Source organism: Nerophis lumbriciformis, linkage group LG04, assembly GCF_033978685.3.
Source record: "Nerophis lumbriciformis linkage group LG04, RoL_Nlum_v2.1, whole genome shotgun sequence".
Taxonomy (NCBI): Eukaryota; Metazoa; Chordata; class Actinopteri; order Syngnathiformes; family Syngnathidae; genus Nerophis; species Nerophis lumbriciformis.
In genome coordinates this window covers 55,932,501-55,948,690 of record NC_084551.2, presented here as the reverse complement: position 1 = coordinate 55,948,690, position 16,190 = coordinate 55,932,501, and the positions used below count along the sequence as shown (strand labels likewise).

The following is a 16,190-nucleotide window of genomic DNA, read 5'->3' as shown; positions in this document are numbered from 1 at the left end:
TCCATATCCGTTTTTATACACTTTACAAGAAATACATTGGCGGCAAACTCCGTGGCTTGCTAGCTTGTTTGCGCTGGCTTTTGGAGACTCTTATTTTGAAAGCGCAGGCGCGATGTAGCGGCACTTTTATTGTGAAGACAGGAACTGTGCAGTCAGTCTTTAGGCTTTTGACGGGATGTACGGTTGAAATAAAAAAGGTTTTTTTTTCCTTCACACTTTTGATTGATTGATTGGAACTTTTATTAGTAGATTGCACAGTACAGTACATATTACGTACAATTGACCACTAAATGGTAACACCCGAATAAGTTTTTCAACTTGTTTAAGTCAGGTCATGTGACCGCCTGGCTCTGTTTGATTGGTCCAACGTCACCAGTGACTGCATCTGATTGGTGGAACGGAGTGAACGTCACCAGTGACTGTATTTGTTGAAACGCAGGCACTATGGAGGTCTGTCTGACAGACCAAAACAAACAAAGCGTGCATTAACAGATCGATAAAAATTAGTAGCGAGTAGCGAGCTGAATGTAGATTAAAGTAGCGGAGTAAAAGTAGCGTTTCTTCTCTATAAATATACTCAAGTAAAAGTAAAAGTATGTTGCATTAAAACTACTCTTAAAAGTACAATTTATCCCAAAAGTTACTCAAGTAGATGTAACGGAGTAAATGTAGTGCGTTACTACCCACCTCTGGGTGTATATCTGCAAAATTATCAAAAAAACCCGCTAACATGCTAACCATAGAATGCAGCAAGTACTAAAATATATGACTGAGGTGTGTACCTGACAAAATAACTCAGAAAAAGCTAGCATGCTGATGTTAGCATGCTAAAACGTCAACTTCAGCATGCGTGAAGTACCAAAGTATATGACTCGGCGATGTATATCTCCAAAATGATCAAAAAACCGCTAACATGCTAACATTAGCATGCAGCAAGTACCACAATATATGACTCTGAGGTGAATACCTGACAAAATAACTAAGCAAAAGCTAGCATGCTGATGTTAGCCTGCTAAAACGGGAACTTCAGCATGCGTGAAGTACCAAAGTATATGACTCGGAGGTGTATATCTCCAAAATGATTAAAAAAATAAATGCTAACATGCTAACATTAGCATGCAGCAAGTACCACAATTTATGACTCTGAGGTGTATACCTGACAAAATAACTAAGAAAAAGCTAGCATGCTGATGTTAGTATGCGTGAAGTACCAAAGTATATGACTCAGAGGTGTATATCTGCAAAATTATAAAAAAAACCCGCTAACATGCTAACCATAGAATGCAGCAAGTACTAAAATATATGACTCTGAGGTGTATACCTGACAAAATAACTCAGAAAAAGCTAGTATGCTGATGTTAGCATGCTAAAACGGCAACTTCAGCATGCGTGAAGTACCAAAGTATATGACTCGGAGATGTATATCTCCAAAATGATCAAAAAACTGCTAACATGCTAACATTAGCATGCAGCAAATACCACAATATATGACTCTGAGGTGTATACCTGACAATATAACGAAGCAAAAGCTAGCATGCTGATGTTAGCATGTTAAAACGGGAACTTCAGCATGCGTGAAGTACCAAAGTATATGACTCGGAGGTGTACATCTCCAAAATGATAAAAAAAATGCTAGCATGTTAATATTAGCATGCAGCAAGTACCACAATTTATGACTCTGAGGTGTATACATGACAAAATAACTCAGAAAAAGCTAGCATGCTGATGTTAGCATGCGTGAAGTACCAAAGTATATGACTCAGAGGTGTATATCTGCAAAATTATCAAAAAAAAAAACGCTAACATGCTAACCATAGCATGCAGCAAGTACCACAATGTATGACTCTGAGGTGTATACCTGACAAAATAACTCAGAAAAATCTAGCATGCTGATGTTAGCATGCTAAAATGGCAACATCTGCATGCTTCAAGTACCAAAATATATACCCCTGAGGTGTATACCTGCTAAATTTACTAAATGAAAGCTACTATGCTAATGTTAGCATGCTAAAATGCTAACTTCGGCAAATATGCAGTACCAAAAAATGACTCTGAGGTGTATACTTGTTAAATTAACTCAAAAAAAGTTAGTCAAGTCCACCCGAAAAAATGTTTGGGGTCTAAATAAATATAAATATAAATATAACTTATATAAATATAAATATAACTTATATATATATATATATATATATATTTATATATATATATTTATATATATATATATATATATATATATATATATATATATATATATATATATATTTAGACCCCAAACATTTTTTTTAAAGTCTGATATTATATTTGTTGCTATATTGGATAATATTAAAAAAAATAAATAAATAAATAAATAAAATAAAAATAAAATAAAAAATATATATATATATATATATTTTAAATTTATTTATTTATTTTTTTTAATTAAAAAAATAAAATAAAAAAATAAAATATACATGTATATATATATATATATATATATATATATACCGTATTTTCCGCACTATAAGGCGCACCGGATTATTAGCCGCACCTTCTATGAATTACATATTTCATAATTTTGTCCACCAATAAGCCGCCCCGGACTATAAGCCGCGCCTACGCTGCGCTAAAGTGAATGTCAAAAAAACGCTGCGCTAAAGTGAATGTCAAAAAAACAGTCAGATAGTTCAGTCAAACTTTAATAATATATTGAAAACCAGCGTTCTAACAACTCTGTCCCAAAATGTACGCAAATGTGCAATCACAAACATAGTAAAATTCAAAATGGTGTAGAGCAATAGTAACATAATGTTGCTCGAACGTTAATGTCACAACACACAAAATAAACATAGCGCTCACCTTCTGAAGTTATTCTTCATTCGTAAATCCTTCGAATTCTTCGTCTTCGGTGTCCGAATTGAAAAGTTGCGCAAGCGTGGTATCCAAAATGGCCGGTTCCGTCTCGTAGAAGTCATCGGGAGTCAGTGTCGCTGTTGTTCTGTGAATCCTGCCTTCCGGAAAGCTCGGACCACAGTTGTGACCGAAATATCTGCCCAAGCATTTACGATCCACTGGCAAATGTTGGCGTATGTCGTCCGAGGCTGTCTGCCCGTCTTAGTGAAGGTGTGTTCGCCTTCGGAGCTGTGTGAAAAAAGCCACCCGGCCTCTTCGCGTAAACTTCCCTTAACCACTCGCTCATCTTTTCTTCATCCATCCATCCCTTCGAGTTAGCTTTTATGATGACGCCGGCTGGAAAGGTCTCTTTTGGCAAGGTCTTCCTTTTGAATATCACCATGAGTGGAAGTTAGCATGGCAAGCTAGAACCACAGTGAAGGATGACTTCATTCCCTGTGGTGCGAATATTCACCGTACGTGCTCCCGTTCCACAGTGCGGTTCAGTTGCTGTGAAATACGGTAGTAATCCGTGTGCGGATGGAGAGATTGCGTCTTTTTATGAACCGGATCGCTTAGTAGGAGCCATTTTGTGGTCTTTACAGATATAAACAGGAAATGAAACGTACGGTGATATCCGCGCGTTTTTTCTTCTTCTTCCGGGGGCGGGTGAAGCGCTTCCTGTTCTATGGGGGCGGGTGAAGCGCTTCCTGTTCTATGGGGGCGGGTGCTTTCCTTGGCGGTTGCTTGCGTAGAAGAAGAAGCGCTTCCTGTTCTACCGGGAAAAAAGATGGCGGCTGTTTACCGAAGTTGCGAGATCGAAACTTTATGAAAATTAATCGTAATAAAGCGCACCGGGTTATAAGGCGCACTGTTAGCTTTTGAGAAAATTTGTGGTTTTTAGGTGCGCCTTATAGTGCGGAAAATACGGTATATATATATATTTTTTTTTTATTAATTTTTTTTTAATATATATATATATATATATATATATATATTTTTATATTTTTCTTTTTTTAATAGTATCCAATATAGCAACACATTTTATAATATCATACTTAAAAAAATTGTTTGGGGTCTAAATATATATATATATATATATATATATATATATATATAAATAAAATGTATGCAATCCCATGCAGCATTTAAAAATTCAAAGTACTTTATTCAAACATATTGATTGCAGGCCATATAAAATGATGTGGCGGGCCAGATGTGGCCCTCAGGCGTTGAGTTTGACACCTGTGACGATGACATCATAACAGTTTATTTCTAATGCGTCTTACCTGCATGTTGTTTGACTTTGCTGTTGGTTTTATCTTGCATCTTCTGTTCGAAATCTCTCACCTCCTCCAAAGTTAGTCCTGCAGAAAACACACACCCACACGTTGCTTTTACTAAACGGCTTATTTTCTTACGATTCAGAATTGATTCCTTATTCAAACCGATTCCGAGTGTACGAATCCGTCAGTTGTAGGTGCAACTGTACACAAAGAGCTACAGAGCTAGCCTAAAACGATAGCATGCGCACAATAAAATGCTAACACTTAGCAAATGTGCTAACCATGGCATGCTAACAGTTAGCATGGCTCACATGTCAATCAACACGGCTGTAAGGTGTATGGCTTCGGAAATAGAGAAAAAAGTGTAATAGTAGATGAAAAAGTTAGCGTGTTTAAGTTAGCTAGCTCGCATGCTAACAGTTAATAAGTGTCACATACCAAGAAATGTGACTCTGGGCTAAACGGTACTAAAACTAGTAATGTTACGCAATGACAGCAGTTTATGTAGGATTTGTTGAAAAACTTCAAAGCTTACCTTCTTTTAACTTCCATTTACGTTTGACCTTTTATTTACCTTCTTTTTACCTTTTGTGTGCTTTATTTTATCTTCTATTTTAATTATTTGCCTTTCATTTACCTTATTTTACTTCCTTGTACCCTTTGTTACTTTCTACTTAGTTTCTTTTAACTTCCATTTACATGGTTTACCTTTTATTTAGCTTCCATTTACCTTTTATTTTGTCTTTTTTATCTTCTATTTACCTTCTACACTTATGTTTTACCTTTTATTTACCTTCTATTAACCATATTTTACTTCCTTCTTCCCTCTTGTACCTTTTTTTTAACTTTCTACTTACCTTCTTTTAACTTGCTTTTACATGTTTTACCTTTTGTTTACCTTCTATTTACCTTTTATTGTGTCTTCTGTTATATTATATTTACCTAATTTGCCTTTGATTTACCATTTATTTATCTTATTTTACTTCCTTGTACCCTCTTGTACCCTTTGTTAATTTCTACTTACCTTCTTTTAACTTATGTGGAACACTCTCCCTGACCACCTGAGGGCACCACAGACTGTGGATGCTTTTAAAAAAAAGCTTAAAACCCTTCTTTTTTAAAAAGCCTTTTTTTAGATATATGCATACTAGTTTTAGCTATTTGGCTGTTCTAGTTTTTATTTGTATTTATTTTTTATTATCTTTTTATTTTAATTGTATTTTTTTTAATACACTGTAGCACTTTGAGGTTGTTTACTCAATGTAAAGTGTTTTTTTTTGTTGTTTTTTTTACAAATAAAATGTATTATTATTATTATTATTATTATTCCATTTACATGTTTTATCTTTTATTTAGCTTCTTTTTACCTTTTATTTACCTTTTATTTAGTCTTCTTTTGTCTTCTATTTACTTTCTTCATCTATGATAAAAGGTAAAACATCTAAATAAAAGTTAAAAAAAGGTAAGTATAAAGTTAAAAAAAGGGTGCAGGAAAGTAGAAGGAAATAAAACAAGGTAAATCAAAGGCAAATAAGGTAAATTGAAGATACAAAATGAATCATAGGTGAAGAAAGTAAATAGAAGATAAAATAAAAGGTAAATAGAAGCTAAATAAAAGGTAACACATGTAAATGAAAGTTAAAAAAAGGTACGTAGAAATTAACAAAGGGTACAAGAGGGTACAAGGAAGTAAAATAAGGTACATAAATGGTAAATCAAAGGCAAATTAGGTAAATAGAAGATAACAGAAGACAAAATAAAAGGTAAATGTAATGTAAACAAAAAGGTACACCAAGTAAAAGCAAGTTAAAAGAAGGTAAGTAGAAAGTAAAAAATGGGTACAAAAAGGTAGAAGGAAATAAAATAGGGTCAAAAGTGTAGAAGGTAAATTGAAGATAAAAGAAGACAAAATAAAAGGTAAATAGAAGCTAAGTAAAAGGTAAACCATGTAAATGGAAGTTAAAAGAAACTAAGTAGAAAGTAACAAAGGGTACAAGGAAGTAAAATAAATCAAAGGTAAATCAAAGGCTAATAACAAAAATAGAAGATAAAATAAAGCAGAAAAAAGGTAAATAGTAGGTATATAAAAGGTAAAAAGTAAATGGAAGTTAAAAGAAGGTAAGTAAAAAGTATAAAAAAGTACAAGGAAGTAAAATATGGTAAATAGAAGGTAAATAAAAGGTAAATCATAGGTGAAGAAGGTAAATAGAAGACAAAATAAAAGGTAAATAGAAGCTACATAAAAGGTAAAACATGGAAATGGACGTTAAGTAAGTAGAAAGTAACAAAGGGTACAAGGAAGTAAAAAAATGTGAATAAAAGGTAAATAAAACACAAATGAGGTAAATAAAAGATAACAGAAGACAAAATAAAAGGTAAATAGAAGGTAAATCAAAGGTAAATTATGTAAATGGGAGTTAAAAGAAGGTAAGTAGAAAGTAAAAAAAAGGGTACAATGAAGTAAAATAGGGTAAACGTAGAAGGTAAATCAAAGCTGCATCAAAAGTGTAAAAGGTAAATAAAAGATACAATACAAACTAAAAGGTAGATAAAAAAGGTAAACCATGTAAATGGAAGTTAAAAGAAAGTAAGTAGAAAGTAACAAACGGTACAAGGAAGTAAAATGAGGTAGATAAAAGGTAAGTAAAATGCAAATAAGGTAAATAGAAGATAAAAGAAGGCAACAGGTACAACAATATTTGTTTATTTGAACTATTTTCCCTCAAATAGTGTTTGGGACTACAAAGTGTGTTTGATCACATCAAACTAACGGACAGATTACTGACTACTATCAAAATCAACATCGGCAGCATCAGATTAGCAAACATTTCTTAAAGAAAAAGTCAAGCGAGACAGAAGAAGAGTGCTAACACTGCACGCTGCTACCAGTGTTGGAGCAGGAGGGGGCTGGGAACACATGTTCTTATTGCAAGTGGTATGGAGACAGCGCTGATGGCAGCAAACTATAAAAAAGACAATCTTCTTCCTCAGCACTATTGATGTGCCCTCCAGCAACCGTCACTCTACCGCGTGTGCCACTCCTTGTGTGTCAGAGCTCCGTGAGTGGAATGCACACAAAAAATAAAATAAAATAGAATTTGGCCGACAGGGATAATAAAGAAAAGCTAATTATTACTTCAATGACTGCTAACATGGCTGCATGACTAGCAGTTAAATAACTGCTGGAATGATTTGTTTACTTACATTCTCATGCTTGTAGCACTTTGCTAAAGAATGTCCCCACAGCAAACACTTCAGATTGATGCTATGCTAACAATAGCATGCTTACTCGTAGCATTAAAGAAGCACCCTAATGTATGTGATTCTCAGGTCTATATTTGGAAAATTATTTAAAAAATATATAAAATGCTAACATTAGCATGCATCAAGTACCAAAATATGTCACTTGGAGGTGTATATCTGCAAAATTATAAAAAATATGCTAACAAGCTAACATTAGCATGCGTCAAGTACCAAAATACATGACTCTGAGGTGTATGCAACTTCAGCATGTTTCCAGTACCAAAATATGAACTAAATGAAAGCTACAATGCTAATGTTAGCATGCTAAAATGCTAACTTCAGCAAATGTCGAGTACCGAAAAACGACTTACTAAATTAACTTAAAAAAAAGGTAGCACGCTATTGTTAGCATGCTAAAATGCTAACTTCACTATTTGTCAACTTGTTTGTCAAGTACCAAAATATATGACATGGAGGTGTATATCTGCAAAATGATCAAAAAAAGCTAACATTAACATGCGTCAAATACCAAAATATATGACTCTGAGGTGTACACTTGCAAAATATGCTGAAAAAAATGCTAACATTAGTGAGGTTTACACATAAAATATGTGCAAAAAAAACTAGCATGCTAAAATTAGCATGCATCAAATACCAAAATATATTACTCTGAGGTGTACACTCGCAAAATATGCTAAAAAAAATGCTAACATTTGACGTTGAGGTTTACACCTAAAATATGTGCAAAAAAGCTAGCATGCTAAAATTAGCATGCATCAAATACCAAAATATATTACTCTGAGGTGTACACTTGCAAAATATGCTAAAAAAATGCTAACATTTGTCAAGTAATAAAATATTTGACGTTGAGGTTTACACCTAAAATATGTGCAAAAAAAGCTAGCATGCTAAAATTAGCATGCATCAAATACCAAAATATATTACTCTGAGGTGTACACTTGCAAAATATTCTGAAAAAATGCTAACATTAGTGAGGTTTACACATAAAATATGTGCAAAAAAAACAAGCATGCTAAAATTAGCATGCATCAATACCAAAATATATTACTCTGAGGTGTACACTCGCAGAGTATGCTGAAAAAATGCTAACATTTGTCAAGTAATAAAACATTTGACATTGAGGTTTACACCTAAAATATGTGCAAAAAAAAGCTAGCATGCTAAAATTAGCATGCATCAAATACCAAAATATATTACTCTGAGGTGTACACTTGCAAAATATGCTGAAAAAAAATGCTAACATTTGTCAAGTAATAAAATATTTGACGTTGAGGTTTACACCTAAAATATGTGCCCCTGCCCTATGGGATATTTAGTGTTTTTTCCCACTTACCGTGCCATTCGTCCACCCATGCCACGGCCTGCCTGTGGCCCACCAGGAGGATGTCCCGGATGTTCTGCAAAGGACAACAAGAATAAACATTTTCAATTTGTGTTTTGGTTTAAGCGTAGGAGCTCGTTTACATCACACAGAGTTAATGGAGGCGACATCAGCTGCTCTCCTTGCCAAATTTGCGGGAGACATGCCAACGTTAGCATGCTAGCTTTTTTTTCCAAGTTAATTTAGCAGGTATACAACTTGGAGTCATATGTTTTGGTACTTGATGGATGCTAATGTTAGCGAGCTAGCTTTTTTCAAGTTAATTTAGCAGGTATACAACTTGGAGTCATATGTTTTGGTACTTGATGGATTCTAATGTTAGCGTGCTAGCTTTTTCCAAGTTAATTTAGCAGGTAAACAACTCGGAGTCATATGGTTTTGGTTCTTGATGGATGCTAATGTTAGCGTGCTAGCTTTTTTCAAGTTAATTTAGCAGGTATACAACTTGGAGTCATATGTTTTGGTACTAGATGGATGCTAATGTTAGCATGCTAGCTTTTTTACAAGTTAATTTAGCAGGTATACAACTTGGAGTCATATGTTTTGGTTCTTGATGGATGCTAATGTTAGCATGCTAGCTTTTTCCAAGTTAATTTAGCAGGTATACAACTTGGAGTCATATGTTTTTGGTACTTGATGGATTCTAATGTTAGCGTGCTAGCTTTTTCCAAGTTAATTTAGCAGGTAAACAACTCGGAGTCATATGGTTTTGGTTCTTGATGGATGCTAATGTTAGCGTGCTAGCTTTTTCCAAGTTAATTTAGCAGGTATACAACTTGGAGTCATTTATTTTGGTTCTTGATGGATGCTAATGTTAGCGTGCTAGCTTTTTTCAAGTTAATTTAGCAGGTATACAACTTGGAGTCATATGTTTTGGTACTAGATGGATGCTAATGTTAGCATGCTAGCTTTTTTACAAGTTAATTTAGCAGGTATACAACTTGGAGTCATATGTTTTGGTTCTTGATGGATGCTAATGTTAGCGTGCTAGCTTTTTCCAAGTTAATTTAGCAGGTATACAACTTGGAGTCATATGTTTTTGGTACTTGATGGATTCTAATGTTAGCGTGCTAGCTTTTTCCAAGTTAATTTAGCAGGTAAACAACTCGGAGTCATATGGTTTTGGTTCTTGATGGATGCTAATGTTAGCATGCTAGCTTTTTTCAAGTTAATTTAGCAGGTATACAACATGGAGTCATATGTTTTGGTTCTTGATGGATGCTAATGTTAGCGTGCTAGCTTTTTTCAAGTTAATTTAGCAGGGATAGAACTTGGAGTCATATGTTTTGGTTCTTGATGGATGCTAATGTTAGCGTGCTAGCTTTTTTCATGTTAATTTAGCAGGTATACAACTTGGAGTCACATGTTTTGGTTCTTGATGGATGCTAATGTTAGCGTGCTAGCTTTTTTCAAGTTAATTTAGCAGGTATACAACTTGGAGTCATATGTTTTGGTTCTTGATGGATACTAAAGTTAGCGTGCTAACTTTTTTCAAGTTAATTTAGCAGGTATACAACTTGGGGTCATATGTTTTGGTTCTTGATGGATGCTAATGTTAGCGTGCTAGCTTTTTCCAAGTTAATTTAGCAGGTATACAACTTGGAGTCATATGTTTTGTTACTTGATGGATGCTAATGTTAGCGTGCTAGCTTTTTCCAAGTTAATTTAGCAGGTATACAACTTGGAGTCATATGTTTTGGTACTTGATGGATGCTAATGTTAGCGTGCTAGCTTTTTTTACAAGTTAATTTAGCAGGTATACAACTTGGAGTCATATGTTTCGGTACTTGATGAATGCTAATGTTAGCATGCTAGCTTTTTCCAAGTTAATTTAGCAGGTATACAACTTGGAGTCACATGTTTTGGTTCTTGATGGATGCTAATGTTAGCGTGCTAGCTTTTTTCAAGTTAATTTAGCAGGTATACAACTTGGAGTCATATGTTTTGGTTCTTGATGGATACTAAAGTTAGCGTGCTAGCTTTTTTCAAGTTAATTTAGCAGGTATACAACTTGGGGTCATATGTTTTGGTTCTTGATGGATGCTAATGTTAGCGTGCTAGCTTTTTCCAAGTTAATTTAGCAGGTATACAACTTGGAGTCATATGTTTTGTTACTTGATGGATGCTAATGTTAGCGTGCTAGCTTTTTCCAAGTTAATTTAGCAGGTATACAACTTGGAGTCATATGTTTTGGTACTTGATGGATGCTAATGTTAGCGTGCTAGCTTTTTTTACAAGTTAATTTAGCAGGTATACAACTTGGAGTCATATGTTTCGGTACTTGATGAATGCTAATGTTAGCATGCTAGCTTTTTCCAAGTTAATTTAGCAGGTATACAACTTGGAGTCATATGTTTTGGTTCTTGATGGATACTAAAGTTAGCGTGCTAGCTTTTTTCAAGTTAATTTAGCAGGTATACAACTTGGGGTCATATGTTTTGGTTCTTGATGGATGCTAATGTTAGCGTGCTAGCTTTTTCCAAGTTAATTTAGCAGGTATACAACTTGGAGTCATATGTTTTGTTACTTGATGGATGCTAATGTTAGCGTGCTAGCTTTTTCCAAGTTAATTTAGCAGGTATACAACTTGGAGTCATATGTTTTGGTACTTGATGGATGCTAATGTTAGCGTGCTAGCTTTTTTTACAAGTTAATTTAGCAGGTATACAACTTGGAGTCATATGTTTCGGTACTTGATGAATGCTAATGTTAGCATGCTAGCTTTTTCCAAGTTAATTTAGCAGGTATACAACTTGGAGTCATATGTTTTGGTACTTAATGGATGCTAATGTTAGCGTACTAGTTTTTTCCAAGTTAATTTAGCAGGTATACAACTTGGAGTCATATGTTTTTGGTACTTAATGGATGCTAATGTTAACCGGCTCAAAATACCGCAAACCACTTTAATTTGACCCTGTTTTCTTTTTAAAAATAGGAATAGACCACCCAGATGTTGCTCACCCTGTGGATGAACTCCTCGGTCTTGGTCTGCAGGCCGAACACCTCGAAGCTGCACCACACCCTCTTGTAGGAGCACATGATGGGCCTGTGCTGGTCCCTCCAGCCCTCCTCCAGGGGCCCCCGCTCGGTTTTAGCGGACTGCCAGCGAGAGAGGTCCTGCACACAGCAAACAGAGAGAGGTCCTAAAGCAGTTCAAGTTGCAGAGTGTGCGGAAAAAGAGGTCCCGCTGGAGGCGCCGGGAGAGGAGAAGTAGGAGCGTTCTGGCAGCGCTCACAGCCGACAGAAGGCTGATTAAAAAGCTCTCCTGGTCGTATGTTGTATGTTGTATGTTGTATGATGTATGCTGTGTGTTGTATGATGTATGTTGTATGTTGCATGTTGTATGCTGTGTGTTGTATGCTGTGTGTTGTATGATGTATGTTGTATGTTGCATGTTGTATGCTGTGTGTTGTATGTTGTATGCTGTGTGTTGTATGTTGTATGATGTATGTTGTATGTTGCATGTTGCATTTTGTATGTTGTATGTTGAGGACAAAACAACATTAATCTTATCAGTGTTGACTAAATTGTCGTCAATTACCTATTTTCCTTGGACTCAATTAGGAGGATTACTGGTAATAAGGGTAAGAGAAGCACAAAATGAGGTCATTTAAGTGTAAAAAAGGTAATACAGGTGGTAAAAAAAAGGTACAAGAAGTTGAATAAAATGTAAAAGAAGGTTAATGGAAGGTAAAGGAAGGTAAATACAGTATAAGAAGGTAAACAAGGGTGAATACAAGGTAAATAGAAGGTAAAGGAAAGTGCATTGAAGGTGAAGAGAATATAAATAGCTTAAATAGGTCAGAAAAGGTAACATAAAAATGGTAAATGAAAGGTAAAAAATGTAAATAGGAGGTATAAAAATAAAGGAAATAGAGGGTAAAAAAAAGGTAATACAGGTGGTAAAAAAGGCACAAGAAGTTGAATAAATGGTAAAAGAAGGTACATGGAAGGTAAACCAAGTACGAGAACGTAAACAAAGGTGGACAGAAGGTAAAGAAAAGCAAATAGGAGGTAATGAAGTTAAAAGGTAAGAGAAGGTTAATGGAAGGTAAAGAAATGTAAATAGCAGGTAAAATGATAAGGTAAATAGAGGGTAAAAAAAGGTAATATAGGTGGTAAAAAAGATACAAGAAGTTGAATAAAAAGGTAAAAGAAGGTACATGGAAGGTAAAAAAAAGTATAAGAAGGTAAACAAAGGTGAATACAAGGTAAATAGAAGCTAAAGGAAAGTGCATTGAAGGTTTAGAGAATATAAATAACTTAAATAGGTCAGAAAAGGCAACATAAAAATGGTAAATGAAAGGCAAACGGAAGGTAAAAGGTAAATAGGAGGTAAGGAAAATAGAGGGTAAAAAAAAGGTAATACAGGTGGTAAAAAAGGCACAAGAAGTTGAATAAAAGGTAAAAGAAGGTAAACCAAAAACGAGAAGGTAAACAAAGGTGGATAGAAGGTAAATAAAAGGTAAAGAAAAGCAAATAGGAGGTAATGAAGTTAAAAGGTAAGAGAAGGTGAATGGAAGGTAAAGAAATGTAAATAGCAAGTAAAATAATAAGGTAAACAGAGGGTAAAAAAAGGTAATATAGGTGGTAAAAAAGATACAAGAAGTTGAATAAAAAGGTAAAAGAAGGTATATGGAAGGTAAACAAAGTACAAGAAGGTAAACAGAGGTGAATACAAGTTACATAGAAGGTAAAGGAAAGTAAATTGAAGGTGAAGAGAATATAAATAACTTAAATAGGTCAGGAAGGGTAACATAAAAATGGTAAATGAAAGGTAAAAATTTAAATAGGAGGTAGAAAATAAGGAGGTGGTAAAAAAGGCACACAAAGTTAAATAAAATGTAAAAGAAGGTACATGGAAGGTAAACACAGTACAAGAAGGTAAACAAAGGTGAACAGAAGGTAAAGAAAAGGTAAACAAAAGCAAATAGGAGGTAATGAAGTTAAAAGGTAAGAGTAGGTAAATGGAAGGTAAAGAAATGTAAATAGCAGGTAAAAAATAATAAGTTAAATAGAGGGTACAAAAAAGGTAATATAGGTGGTAAAAAAGATACAAGAAGTTGATTAAAAGGTAAAAGAAAGTACATGGAAGGTAAAGGAAGGTAAAAAAAAGTATAAGAAGGTAAACAAAGGTGAATATAAGGTAAATAGAAGGTAAAGGAAAGTGCATTGAAGGTGAAGAGAATATAAATAACTTAAATAGGTCAGAAAAGGTAACATAAAAATGGTAAATGAAAGGCAAATGGAAGGTAAAAGATAAATAGGAGGTAAGGAAAATAGAGGGTAAAAAAAGGTAATACAGGTGGTAAAAAAGGCACAAGAAGTTGAATAAAAGGTAAAAGAAGGTAAACCAAGAATGAGAAGGTAAACAAAGGTGGATAGAAGGTAAATAAAAAGTAAAGAAAAGCAAATAGGAGGTAATGAAGTTAAAAGGTAAGAGAAGGTGAATGGAAGGTAAAGAAATGTAAATAGCAGGTAAAATAATAAGGTAAATGGAGGGTAAAAAAAAGCTAATATAGGTTGTAAAAAGATACAAGAAGTTGAATAAAAGGTAAAATAAAGTACATGGAAGGTAAAGGAAGGTAAAAAAAGTATAAGAAGGTAAACAGAGGTGAATAGAAGGTAAAGAAAGGCAAAAATGAGGTAATAAAGTTAAACTGTCAGAGAAGGTAATTGGAAGGTAAATAAAGGTAAAAAGGAGATAAAAATAAAGTAAATAGAGGGTAAAAAAGTTATATGTGGTAAAAAAGGTACAATAAGTTGAATAAAATGTAAAAGAAGGTTAATGGAAGGTAAACAAAGTACAAGAAGGTAAATGAAGGTGAATAGAAGATAAATAAAAGGTAAATAAAAGTAAATTGAAGGTGAAGAGAAGGTAAATAACTTAAATAGGTCAGGAAAGGTAACAGCATGGTAAATGAAGGTAAATGAAAGGTAAATAGGAGGTAAAAATAAGGTAAATAGAGGTTAAAAAGGTAATACAGGTGGTAAAAAGGTACAAGAAGTTGAATAAAAGGTACAATAAGGTAAATGGAAGGTAAAGGAAGGTAAAAAAAGTGCAATAAGGTAAACAAAGGTGAATAGGAGGTAAAGAAAAGGTAAACAAAAGCAAATAGGAGGTAATGAAGTTAAATAAAAGATAAGAGAAGGTAAAGAACGGTAAATAGGAGGTAAAAAATTAAGGTAAATAGAGCGTAAAAAAGGTAATACAGGTGGTAAAAAAGGTACAAGAAGTTGAATAAAAGGTAAAAGAAGGTAAATGGAAGGTAAAGGAAGGTAAATAATGTGCAAGAAGGTAAACAAAGGTGAATATAAAGTTGCAAGGGTAAAGGAAGGTGAATATAAGGTAAATACTAGGTTACAATAAGGTAAAAGAAGGTAATTAGATGATACGCAAGATAAATGGAAAGTACAAAAAGGTAATATAGGAGGTAAAAAGGTAGAGGGAGGTACATTAAATGTAAATTAAGGTAAAGTAGGGTAAATAAAAGGTTAAAAAGGTACAAGAAGGTAAAATAAGGTCAATTGAAGGTAAATAGAAGATCAAGGAGGGTAAATAAAAAAAAGAAAGGTAAAATAGAATGTAAATAGAAGTTAAACGAAGATAAAAAGAATGCAAATAAAGGTAAAATAGAAGGTAAATAAAAGCTAAATAGAAGGTAATGAAGTCTATGGCGACTACAAAATGTTTTATTTTAAATGTTATAGATCTATAGATTACTAATCATGATGAACTAGTGTTGCTGCAAAAAGTCAAACACTCCCTGAGCACTGAGAGGAGCACAAGTGAGCGACATCAGACGTGCACCTGGGGCCACACCTGCAGCACACCTGTCTGCATTGACATGTCTTATTGTTATTGTCACATGACAGCTGTCATTTTCACCAGATTATTTACCAAAAATAAGTGATTTGGCCAACTTACAATGAAATCAACAATACAATCCTGTTGTCCATGAGCTGTGTCCTAGTATTTCATGTCTGCAGCCCACACATTTGCTTCCCCTTAAAACATTCCCATTTTGCACAATGAGATGTAAGCATGGGATAAATAAACATTCCCGTACCTTCCTGTTTGGGAAATATACATTTTTTATGAGCATTTCTCTAATCTATTTGGATTTTATGATTAATATTTACAAATGAACATTTAGTAGAATAAGCAGAGTGGTGTTGGAGTTGTCTGACTTTTTGTGTGGCCGTGAACGCATCACTGGCTGTGTGTGTGTGTTGGAAATTCAATTAAATTCAGGCAAATACTAAAAGTATTTTGAATCACAGAAGCATTTAAACTTTTCTGCCTTTTTGTGGAGTAAATAAATAGGACATCCGAGGGTTGCCTACAGCCACAGCTGTCGATGCCACTCAATGTTTTTTTGTCCCTGTTC

At 34.1% G+C, this 16,190-nt stretch overlaps 1 protein-coding gene across 2 annotated transcripts in view; it reads right to left on the bottom strand.

Moving 5' to 3' along the window:
- Positions 1 to 16,190, bottom strand: part of pitpnc1b (phosphatidylinositol transfer protein cytoplasmic 1b) — a 52,860-nt gene that overhangs the window by 8,829 nt on the left and 27,841 nt on the right. For both annotated transcript variants that reach the window (XM_072913068.1, XM_061957592.2), the window contains exons 7-9: positions 11,761 to 11,916; positions 8,752 to 8,815; positions 4,158 to 4,235 (exon numbers count right to left, since the gene is read on the bottom strand). In XM_072913068.1, the coding sequence (XP_072769169.1) occupies positions 4,158 to 4,235; positions 8,752 to 8,815; positions 11,761 to 11,916 (298 nt within the window). The remainder of the gene's footprint in view (positions 1 to 4,157; positions 4,236 to 8,751; positions 8,816 to 11,760; positions 11,917 to 16,190) is intronic.